This window comes from Nansenia antarctica, assembly GCF_963989245.1.
Source record: "Nansenia antarctica genome assembly, chromosome: 6".
Lineage (NCBI taxonomy): Eukaryota > Metazoa > Chordata > Actinopteri > Argentiniformes > Microstomatidae > Nansenia > Nansenia antarctica.
The window spans coordinates 49,118,670-49,130,974 of record NC_137676.1 but is presented as its reverse complement, the minus strand read 5'-3'; the positions used below and the strand labels follow the sequence as shown (position 1 = coordinate 49,130,974).

Below are 12,305 nucleotides of genomic sequence, written 5' to 3'. Positions count from 1 at the left end.
GAGCCTAGTTCAGCTCTGTAGTGTAAATGAGTTAGTAGTAGTACCATTGAGGTAACTGCTTTAGTGCATGCAGCTCTAAAGGAAATGGCATGCTCCCGTCAGTTGCTAGGGGAAGACATGGACATGTGCAGACACGTCTCCAGACGGTGAGTGAGAGCGGAGGGTTAGGAATGTCTCGACCTTGGATGAAGGGAAAGGTAGACAGGGAAGCTTCCTCACTCCTAAGTGCCACTTGTAGGAGAATCAATAGAACCTACAGTATGCCTTCAGTATGCAGTTGTGGGTGTATTATTTCACTCTTCGTCTGTTTATCTTTGCTCTCCTACTTAAAGTCTATTGATGTAGGCTAGTATTTACAGTACTGTAGATTAATGGGACTGTGAGTGATAAGTAGGCTCTGTGGTATCTGGTGTTAGCGAAGAGTCTCAGAAGAGATTATGGTTGTGAGTGGGTGAGGGGCGTGGGGGCTTCTGTATGTCTCAATACAGTCAGGATCCTGACTGTTCCCTATACCAGTCTCCTTCACTCCCCATCATCATCATCATCATCATCATCATCATCACCCCACCATGTTTAGAGCTTGTCAGCTGAAATATTGATCGTCAAGGCCCCGCTACTGGCGAAGGAGGAAACATCAAATTTGTATATATTTCCTCAGCCTGGCTTTGGACTGGTTCCAAGAGCACTCGGTATCATTCACCTGTGTGTGTTTGTGTGTGAGTCTGTGAGTCTGTGTGTCTGTGTGTCTGTCTGTGCATGCGTGCGTGCGTGTATATGTGTACAGGCTCAAACATTGCCCAGTATTACATGACACAAAGTAGATAACTCTTCCTTACACTGGCCATAGCAACTCCATGTTTTCTCCAGCTAACTTGCTTTGGAGAGATTTAGCTTAGTGAAGTGCCCCTCCATGGTGAGGAAAAACGGGATCAATGGCTTTGACATGCTTGTTGAGCACTCAAGGCCCGAGTGTGTCAGCCATTTAGCCAGGGTTAATGAACAGAGCAAACACACATCACACACTGACAGATTCTGTTGTTGTGGACAGTTGGCTGGTGTTGGGACTGTGAAGCCTTGCTTCATGTGTCCTTGTGACCCTGCACCCGAAAGACTATCAAAACATTGTTTTAGTGAGTTGAGCATGCCAATCCACCTTTTAAACTGTGAAACAACCATGTCCTAATTCACAATTACTGGCTCTCCTCTCCTCTTTGTTACAACCACACGGAAAGGCATCTGAAGTCAGAACATGTCTACATGTTGAATTGCTGACTCACTGCCCCCAAGTGTTGTTCTATGAAACCCACAGAAAAACAAAGTTGTTTAGATTAGAGAAAGACAGAGGACTCTTGGCAATAGCTCCTGCTTGTTGTACTACTCCATTGTGAAAGGTAAGAGGTTTGCGGATGGCAAACAGTGCCACCCTGGCCTGGTGGTGAAGGGTGTATGTTTGGGGTGGCAGAGCCCTGGTTAGCGTTGGCACTGTGTGTCTCTGTGTGGCTCAGTGAATGGATTTGATACGGGCCGGAGTGTTTGCCCCAAGACTCTTCCTCTCAGCGCGGACTCAACAAAAGACTCATTGTGGCCCAGAGTGCCACAGGCTTTATGTTACGAGGACCCTTCAGTGGTCCAACCTCCGCTCTGCTCTGGCCAACCTCAACGGACACGCCACTAATGCAGCCATTCACATCCTCAGCCTGTGTGTGTGTGTGTGTGTGTGTGTGTGTGTGTGTGTGTGTGTGTGTGTGTGTGTGTGTGTGTGTGTGTGTGCGCGCCTCTGTGTATGTGCATCTGTGTCTGTGTAGAATCGTACTGTAGTTTTAACATGGCTACAGTATGTCTCAATTTGACACTTGTTTTCAATTACATTTTAAGCATGATTACTATCAAGGGTGATGCTTTGGAAGCACTTTGATGACACTGAGTTCAGTGCACATCCTTGCGTGTGTTATCTTGGCATGTGTGACTCTTGCTTGGCACCTCTTTGTTGGCAAACTAGAATCCTTTCTCTCCCAGACAGACAGTCATGCTGTGTGGCCACTCCTCTGATACCGCCAGGTTTATCTCCGCTTCTGAAGTAGACATGTTGGCATGCTGATGTCTACAGCATGAGGGGCACGTGTTGTTGGGTGTTGTTCAAATCAGCATGTACATATAGTATGAACCTGAGGGAGGGAGGTGTGATGTTGAACATAAATGAGCACTTTTTGAGTGAGTGAGTGAGTGTGTGTGTGTGTGTGTGTGTGTGTGTGTGTGTGTGTGTGTGTGTGTGTGTGTGTGTGCGCGCGCGCTTTGGCGTGTGTGAGTAAGAGGAAGAGAGAGAGAGAATGAGAGACAGTGTCAGAAAGTATACCGTATGTAAATGATCTCTGTGTCCTCCCAATTATGCAAAGCCAGTGAATTAATTCTAATTAATAATAATGAAGTATGAATAGTGAGTACTGAACTTGGCCCAATCTGAGTCTTTCCTCAGGTACTGTAGGTTTTTACTCATTTAGAGTGCGAGCTGCTGTATGCAAAATCATCATTCCTAATGTGGCGAGGGCCTCCTCGCTTCCATCTACGACACACTTATTTATCTGTTGCAGCAGGGAAGGGGGCGGGGGGGATGGGGGTGCGGATGTCCCTATTTCATTCCCTTCTGGGGGGAGGGTGAGGATGAAGCACTCTTATCTTTCTCTGCATCCAAATCACCTCATCTGTCACTGTAGGGCCAAAACACAGCACAACTTGTAACGACACACACACACACACACACACACACACACACACACTGGAGAATCAGATAGGATATAACAGTATGGCATCTGTGAAGATAGCGCTAGGATTAAGATAAGCAAGCTGATCTGCAAACAAGCTTGGTCGCTGTTGACTCATGGGAGCAATTGCTTTACAGGGTCTCCTTTTGAATGTTGTTATTCTTTGTTGGGGTTTACCTCTCTTTGGATCAGGGGGTTTGCACAATGATGACCCAGGAGGCTTGGATGTGTGGGACCCACCTGCTGTGTTCCCAATTAGGATTCCCTGTATTTTGTCTCATTGCGACCTCACCGTGATCTCCTCCGTCTTTCTCTCTGTCGTAGAGCTCGCGCCAGGCTGTGACGGCCATGGCTGTCAGGTCAACTGCTCCGTAACACACGAAGGACCCAAGTGCTACTGTAACAGTGGGTACGAGGTTAGCGGGGATGGCAAGACTTGTAAAGGTGAGTGATGGTACGCTAGGCTAAGCTAACAGCTTTCCTAATTGGGTTCAGTACAGTTCAGTGCCCCTGATGTCCTGGGCCTGACGACGTACTATAGTGCTAACTGTTTGACGGTGACTCTCCTCCAGATTTCAACGAGTGCGGCGTGTACGGCACGTGCAGTCAGACGTGCACCAACATGGACGGCTCCTACACCTGCAGCTGCGTGGAGGGCTACCTCCTGCAGCCAGACAACCGCTCCTGCAAGGCCAAGAATGGTGAGAACACACACAAACACACCCGCAGGCCTGCATGCTTGCCATAGAACACTCTACTTCAAAGATAATACAAACTAGTGATTGGGATACAGTTGATTTGTTAATGCTAAATATAATATTGCTGCTCCAATTGAATTTACAGGGAAGAGATGTCAGAGATATACATCCAATGTGTGACCTTCCTTCCCACTCTTCTCTTTCCCTTCCTCTCCTACCTCCCCCCCTCTCTCTTTCTCTCTGTCTCCCTCTGTCTCTCTCTTGCTTCTTCCCACACACCCTACCCCCCCCCCTCTCCCTCCCCCTCTTAGTGCCTGTGGAACGCCTACCCCAGCTGCTGATCGCCAATCTCCATGACATCCGCTGTACGTCCCTGAGTGGCTCAGCGGCCAGGCTGCCCTCCATCACCACCAAGCAGACCATGGCCATGGACTTTATCTACGCCCAGGAGACCGTGTGCTGGATCGACGTGGGCGACACGCCTGCCACCACCCAGCTCAAGTGCGCCCGCATTCCTGACCTCAAGACTGTCACCGACATCAGGACTGTCAACATCTCCCTCAGCCTGCACCGTGAGTATAGTTCCACTATATGTGCTAGGGGGGGAAGACATAAGATGTGACGCAACACCTCTGCACCCTCAGAAATCTGCTCTTGGCAGCAAAAAAAGTGCAAAGGAGTGGAGAAGTGCTGAGCACAGCGTTCTTGTTCTTCTAAAGGTTTCTCTTAAAGAACATGGATTGCCCTGGCATGGTGCTAAATTATTCTATGTGCTTTAGGTGGAGCTGACAGTATGATGCAGGCAGAACTGTATTCTCTGTCACACACACAATAGCCTAACTGTATAGCATGATTTACTGATTCCAGACCAGTACACAAAAATTAAGCTTATGTAGCTGTGTTGGAAATGTATTTTTCCACTGCTGTGTTTGATGCATTACACACAATCCATTCTACCCCACCTCCCATTATTGATTTTGATTGGACAACAGTTAGTGATGGATCTTCCCAGAAAGCCCTGTCCTGCATTTGTACTATAAATCCTCCATGTCCTGGGAGGCTGTTGTAAGAGATAGTGTATCCAGGGGAGTTGAGCCCCAGTATAGGCGCCCACTGATCAACAATGACAAGGGAAATGTCTGGCCTGCAGTTTTTTAATGTCCTTACCGCCACAGGCTCTGCAGTAACTCACACTGGCATCCCCCCTTCTCCAGAAGAACGCTTATTAAGAGGTGGAACTCACTCATATTATGTACACAAGATTTATCACTGATTCTAAAGTCTGACAAGGTTTGTTTTTGTTTTTGCTGCTGACAGTGCTATTACTGTTTGAGAGGAAGTGGTATAGTAATGTAGACAAAACACAAGGTGTGTGTGTGTTTGTGTGTGTGTCTAAAAAAATGTTCCCTTGAGAATAAGCCTCAGGCATGGAAATACAGACATGAAGAAATAAGTTATGAGATGTGTGTAGGCGTAGAATGTGGGACACTGTTTGAGACAGAGTAATGACATGATTATGACTGCTTTAATTCACAGTCACCTCAAATGATGTCAAAGCTAAACAGAATTAGTCTGACAGCCATCACAAAACAGACAGACAGACAGACACACACACCCACACATACACACACTCTCTCACAGCACCTGAGGCAGACCGAAGTGAGCTCTGCTCTGCATGTGCAGTCTGTTAGTGGTCATGCAGATGGTATTTACATTCCACAGTCAGGGTCTGTCGGCCTGCACTATTCCAACATTCCTCCCTCTCCAATCCAGTTCTGTCAGGACACTCTAGCCTCACACTGCAGCCTCATACACACTAGGCTCATAATGTATAAAGTACCACACGCACACGCACACGCACACGCACACACACGCACACACACACACACGCACACGCACACACAGACACACACACAGACACACACACAGACACATACACACACACACACACACACACACACACACCCACACACACACTGCTCCTCTGACCCACATCCTATTGTCTCAGGAGTGGCATTACTGTACCTACTGTACACACTACTAACACAGACTAACATAGCTGACATAAGTGACTTATTAACAGAGATGATGGTAGTGTACTGTGTCAGGGGTTACTTGCCTCTGAGGGAAATTCCAAATATAGGAATATAAATAACATAAAAGAACGAGATAGACACAGTCCTAGCCACACAAACCTACAGAAGCAACAACAACTGTCAGTAACACTAATCTACAACTGTCTGGTAATTGGTCAGAAATGTGGGACTGGCACCATCGTCCCCCGCCTCTCGTAAATCAATGGAGTGGCATACAGTGCATTCGGAAAGTATTCATACTTCTTCCTCACTTTGTATTATAGCCTCAATTTAAAATGGATTAAATAAAAATAATTGACCATCGAATCACACACAAAACCCCAGAATGACAAAGTGAAACCACCTTTTTTGAAATGTTCATTAAATGAATTGAAATTCATTAATTGAAATACAGAAACACCTCATGTACATATCTCATGCACAAGTATTCAGACCCTTTGCAATGACACTCTTAAAATTAGCTCAAATGCAAAAATGTCATCAACAAATCCAGCTTAATGCAAGGATAATAGTTAATGTAATTTTGGAATCAATATCTTTGTTTTTAAAGGGTCTTTGATTTGCATAGGAATCAATGTGGATCAGGTTGTCATTATAAACTGAGCAAATGGAGAGGAACAAAACTGCTCAGGAATGCGACCCTGAGGCCTGGGGAGACTCACAAAAATTACAAAAGTTGAATGGTGGAGAGGATGAAGCACAGGCGATGGGACAACATCATCTCAGTCACTCTACAAAATTGGTCTATAACCAAGTGGCCAAAAAGAATCCCTTAATGGAAAAATAATAAACATAATTGTGTTTGCAACCATGAATACAGTGATACAGCAAAGAAAGTGGCTGGAAATGTGTTTATTTGGTTTGACTAAAAAGCATTAAGTTTAGTGCAAATCTAGAACATGCAATGCAGTTTTTGCACCATCTCTCCTGTGAAGAATAGTGGCTGCATCTTATGGGTATATTTGTCACTGGCAGTGACTGAGGAGTGTCAGGTTCAAGAGAACATTATAGAATTTGCTGAGTTGGTAGTGACATCCTAATCTACACAGTGTGTAATTGATTCCTATGCAAATCAGAGACCCTATAAAAAAACAAAGATAGGCATTCCAAAATTACATCAGCTGTTGTTCTTGGGTTAAGATGGACTCAACTTATTAAGTCATTTGTTGATGCTATTTTTACATTTTAGCTCATTTTAAGAGTGTCATAGCAAAGGGGCGGAATACTTACGTACATGGGGTATTTCTTATATTTACATTTTAATAGATTTACTGAAAGTTCAAATTGTTTTCGCTTTGTCGTTCTGGGGTATTGTGTATGGATTGTTGGCAAATTCCTTTAATTTAATCCATTTGAAATTGAGTTTATATACAAAATGTGGAAAAAGTGAAGGGGTCTGAATACTTCCTGAATGCACTGTATATCTGGTATATACACTGTATATCTGGTATATACAATCTCTGTATTCAATCTGTCTGTCCTCTCTGGTATGCCCTGGGTCCAGTCATGATAGTGGATCTGGGCTGTACCAGGTCACATACAGAAAATACACCATGTACTCTCTGTACTGTACTCTATGTACTCTTGGTATGACACAGCTTTCCATCTTGATTTAGCCTGAAATATCAACTCAGGTAAAAGAGAAAGGTCATAGACCTGGTGCTCTGCCCAATCATAGGACATCTATACAGGCCCTAATGTAGCAGAGCCAGGTGTTTTGCTTGACCATGTGACCTGACCAAGGAAAACCGTAAAGTTAGTTAGTCTCTATAGAGTCAGGGCCCATGGTGTCGCAATCCTCTGGTGTTGTGGTGCAGTTATAAGCCTTGGATATTTTGGAGATGAGAGCTCCATATGTGGCCTGTTGGTGTGTCTGTTTGTCTCTGTGAGCTCCATATGTGGCCTGTTGGTGTGTCTGTTTGTCTCTGTGACTGGGAGAGTGCAGGGCAGATGATCCCTCACCACCACCACCACCTCCTCCCAGTACAGCTCTACAGCAGAGGGTTTCTAGTCTTTTACCAGGAAGTAGCACTACCTCCCTGACTTTTTGCCACCTCTGACTGAAGCCTAGGCGATCACTGTACAGTCATGGTTGTGATGTCACGTGCCTCTGTGGACAGGCTCCCATTATTAAACACAAACAACCATTTCCCATTCAGCTCAGCCTCCAGCCGGTGGTGTTTCTGTATAGGTGTAGCATCAGCCACTAAGTGTCTTTTCATTGTGGAATACCTCACATAATCTCTAAACTCTCCCCTATACTCTTGAGAGGTCTCTTGGGGCTATTCTTATAGATGTCACTTTCGTCACTGATAAGCTGGAGGTATGTTACTGCTATGCATTGATAATCACTGCTCAGCTACATGTCACCCCTGCTGTTTTCTAATTGAAAATGCTTCTTTAGATGCCATTTGGTGTTGTGGTGGGGTGTAAGTGTGACGTAGCAGTATTGCAATGAATAGGTGTGTGTGTGTGTGTGTGTGTGTGTGTGTGTCTGTGTCTGTCTGTCTGTCTGTGTGTGTGTGCATGCGTGTGTGCGTGCGTGCGTCTGTCCCTCTGTCTGTGTTGGCAGTGTGAGGGAATGAGTGTGTGCTGTGTTTTCTCTGTGCGGTGTGAGGTGGGTGTTGAGAGCAGGAAGTGGCAGAAGGGTTCTGAGACTTGGGGGGGTAATGAGGGGGTGGGGCTTATATAGCTTTCCCAGCAAACTTTCCATTTACCAGAAATTGAAAGAACTCAAGAGAGACTCTGTTAAGGAGTTTGTTCTCTGAACGCACTTTAGAGAGTTGCACAACACTCCACTCCAACTAATCAATGCCTCCTGCAACACACAGCTGGAACTATTTAGTGTGTGTGGGGGGAGGAGGTGGATTAAAAAGATACCAATGGGAGTATCACTACTTTTGCTCCTCGCTCCACGGATGGCCAAGTTTCCCTTTGTCGAAATCAGTTGTCTTGATTCCATTCCTGTGTTTAGGAAACAGCTCTCTCTCTCTCTCTCTCTCTCTCTCTCTCTCTCTCTCTCTCTCTCTCTCTCTCTCTCTCTCTCTCTCTCTCTCTCACTAACTCTCTCTCTCTCTCTCTCTCCTCTTTCCTCTCTCCTCTCTCTCTCTCCCTCTAACTCTCTCTTTCTCTCTCCCTCTCCCTTTTTCTCGTCATTCTTTCTGTCCTCCTGGGCATGTTTTTATTAGATCCTATATTTACAGTTACCTCCCTGGGAACATGAGATGGTGAATATGCCAGAACCGCCGCTGATTGTCAATGATTGATTTCCTCTTGGAGTCACACCAAGAAGTTGAACTGTGTTTGTGAAACATAGCCTGCCTCGTACTTTGCTGGCAGTGCGCTTGCTGATTGTGTTCTTAGAGTTCTTAGAGTGGTGAAACTGGCATGGTTTAACCCAGTATTAATTACATACCCCTGTTGTTTCAACCCCCCCCCCCCCCCCCACACACACACACACACACAAACACACACATACTCCATCCCTCCTTCCCCCATACTCCAACCCCCATTCACCATACCCTCCCGACCCCCCCACCCCCACCTCGGCCCTCCTTATATTTCAGTACCAATGCATCAGTCCCATCTGGAAGCAGAGCAGGCCTTTTGAAGCTGTGTAGACCAAGGGGATACATTAGGCCCAGATGGGAAACAGAACAGCTCTGGTTGAGCAGAGCAGCATGGTGTACGGCCATTGTTTAGTCATCCAACCCAAAGGCCTGTCTCTGTGAGTGGCCAACCCCAGTCACGGAGGGAGGGAGCGAGCACTGGGGACAGGCTAACTGCAGGAGACGCAGGGTAGTTTGTGGGAGGCAGGGGGAGGGTGGTGGGGGGGACAGAGTGTGGCCCAACATCAAAGTTGTCCTGTGGATTAGCTAGAGAGGGAAGTGTCTGTGTGTGTGTGTGTGTGTGTGTGTGTGTGTGTGTGTGTGTGTGGTACAGTGTATTAAGAGTCTTCCTCTGAAAGGAAGCGCAGTGACAGCTGTTAAAACACAAGGCAGCATGGGAGGCTGTGCGCCCTCCCTCCCACAGCTGGGGTCTCTGTGAGCCCCCCTGCCTGCATGCCCCCGCACTGCGGCCACTCTCAGATAGACTCTCATTGTCAGTGAGTGCTAAGCGGGATGTCAGCTGGGAGACACAGAGAGAGAAGCCTCCAATATTAACACCATTAGCATTTCAAACCTAGGTGCTAGGCTAACCCTGTGGTCAGAATGAGGGCTTGAATTCTTTATCCTGGCTAGTTGTATGGTATGAGGTGCCGTATAGGCCATAATTAAAACTTGCCTCTCACATACACCTACATTGCTTCTTACATACACATACATTGCCTCTCACATACACATAAAGCATTCTTGCATTCACTACTGAACCCCTCACACATGTCTAGAATGCTCTCACATTCAACTGAACGTCTCTCACACACATATAAAAGCTCTTACATACTACTTAAATGCTCACACACACACACATGAAGAGCTCTCACACGCATACATTTTTCTTTCACACAACACTGAAATGCTCATGCATTTTTATTTCATATAACACCGAAATGTGGGTTTAATATAGGCCATATACGGTTTTCTAGTAGTTTCTATTTGAAACATTCCAACTATTTTTGTGTATGTGTGCGCTTTACAGTGATAGTGATGTGTGTGAGATCTTGTTATGTGTGTGAGCTGAACACGTGTGTGTGTGAGAGAGATTTCACTAGAAACGGAAGGATTTCAGTTGAAACGGAAGGCAACTGAAATCTCAAGTCCTGATTGGCTGAGCCACGCAAAGACAAACAGACTGTTATGTGTTGTATGCTGTACTGTGTTATATGAAATAAAAATGGTTATGTCTGTCTGCTGTACGCTAAAGGGCGTGGTCTGTTTGTCACTGACAGGGGTGGCTACTGAGATAACCATCATCGTGGCAGCTTAAAGGTGCAGATAATTATAAAAGAAATAAAAGAAAAAGATAAAATACAGATAAGCAATGACAGATGAAAGACTGGAGATGTTGATGTGATGTTTAAGAAAATATGTCTCGGCCGGTGGGTGGGCTCTGTTAATGGCTTGTGTTTCGGGTCAGCTGCACTGATTGGGGTTCAGCTCTTAGACTGTAATCCCTCACCTTTGCCCCTCTATCTGTCACACTCCCACCATCTCTTCTTCCCACCCCCCACTCCCCCTCTCTCTCCTTAATCAAACTCAAGTGTGATGCCAGTGATGGACAACCCCCTGGAGCAGCCGGTGTAACACCATGACAGGAACTCATCAATAACAATGCTCTCGTTCTATCTCTCATTCTATCTCTCTCTCTCTCTCTCTCTTGCTCTCTCTCTTTCTCTTTCTCTGCTTCTCTTTTCTTCCCTTTCACTCTCTCCCACTCCCTCTTTCTCTCCATTCCTCCAGATGTGGAGCAGATGGCTATCGACTGGCTGACCGGAAACTTCTACTTTGTGGATGACGTGGATGACCGCGTGTTCGTCTGTGACAAGGACGGTCACACTTGCGTAACCCTGCTGGACCAGGAACTGTACAACCCCAAAGGCATCGCTCTGGACCCTGCCATGGGGTAAGCACTGCCCCCCCCCCCCTCCTCCGCCACACACACGCACACAAACATGGCGGATCCCTCTGGTCAGCTTATTGGTTGAGCAATGGCTCTTAGTCAGTCAAAGCACTTCCTCCTCTCAGACAGGCACAGACACGCACACACACACACACACACACACACACACACACACACACACACGTGCACATGATCACTTGCTTAATCTCTTGATGAAGCTGATGCTGACACATCAAAAAACACTTTTGTGCATCCGGAATTGTTCCTTTTTTCCAAAGTGCCACTTCTCACATATATAAATAGAGGAAGCACAGCCTTTCAATGTTTTCCACACACTAATGTGTTTTCTATATCTCTCCCCCTCATGCTATAGGAAGGTGTTCTTCACAGACTATGGACAGACCCCCAAGGTGGAGCGCTGTGACATGGACGGGCAGAACCGTACTAAGCTGGTGGACAGTAAGATCGTGTTCCCTCACGGTATCACCCTGGACCTGGTCAACAGGCTGGTGTACTGGGCCGACGCCTACCTGGACTACATCGAGGTGGTGGACTATGAGGGCAAGAATCGACAAACCATCATCCAGGGCCTGCTGGTGAGTAAATACATGCAGTACTCAAGCAGTAGTATACTGCACAAACACACACACACACACACACACACACACACACACACACACACACACACACACACACCATTACTTACAGCAGTTGTTTCCAGCTGTTCCTGAGTAGCCCTGTGATTGGGCCACATCATGGTCTCCACCCTCTTTCTTGCCATCAAGTCTTCATTGACTTCCTGTACCACTCCTGAATCTCACCCAGGAGTGGTACATTCTTCCTACTCTACTCTACTACTACTCACACAAAACCTAGCCCTAGTTCTATTGGAATCATTCTCTATGTAGGACATACATGCCATCTCACTTAAACCATATCGTTTGTCCAAACAGGGGAGTCTCTCGGTCTTGTATGGGGTAACCTCTTTTTATTGCCATGATTGATGTCATTGTTATAGACTATGTGATGTTCCCTGGCGTCCCAGGCCTGTCCTTCTCTAGACATATTAGTGTTAGCTGTAGAGTGGCTTGGCTGTTGCCTTTAGTGGACTAATGAAATCAGGGGGCCTCCACACTGCAGGAGGATGTTTAAAGGATCCAGCCTATTCATCTCTCTGACAGTGGAACAGCTCT

At 46.2% G+C, this 12,305-nt stretch overlaps 1 protein-coding gene across 1 annotated transcript in view; it reads left to right on the top strand.

Moving 5' to 3' along the window:
* Nucleotides 1-12,305, top strand: part of lrp1ab (low density lipoprotein receptor-related protein 1Ab) — an 89,276-nt gene that overhangs the window by 29,588 nt on the left and 47,383 nt on the right. The window contains exons 4-8 of the mRNA XM_080533896.1: nt 3,084-3,203; nt 3,332-3,460; nt 3,769-4,029; nt 10,953-11,115; nt 11,486-11,708. Coding sequence (XP_080390022.1) covers nt 3,084-3,203; nt 3,332-3,460; nt 3,769-4,029; nt 10,953-11,115; nt 11,486-11,708 — 896 coding nt within the window. The remainder of the gene's footprint in view (nt 1-3,083; nt 3,204-3,331; nt 3,461-3,768; nt 4,030-10,952; nt 11,116-11,485; nt 11,709-12,305) is intronic.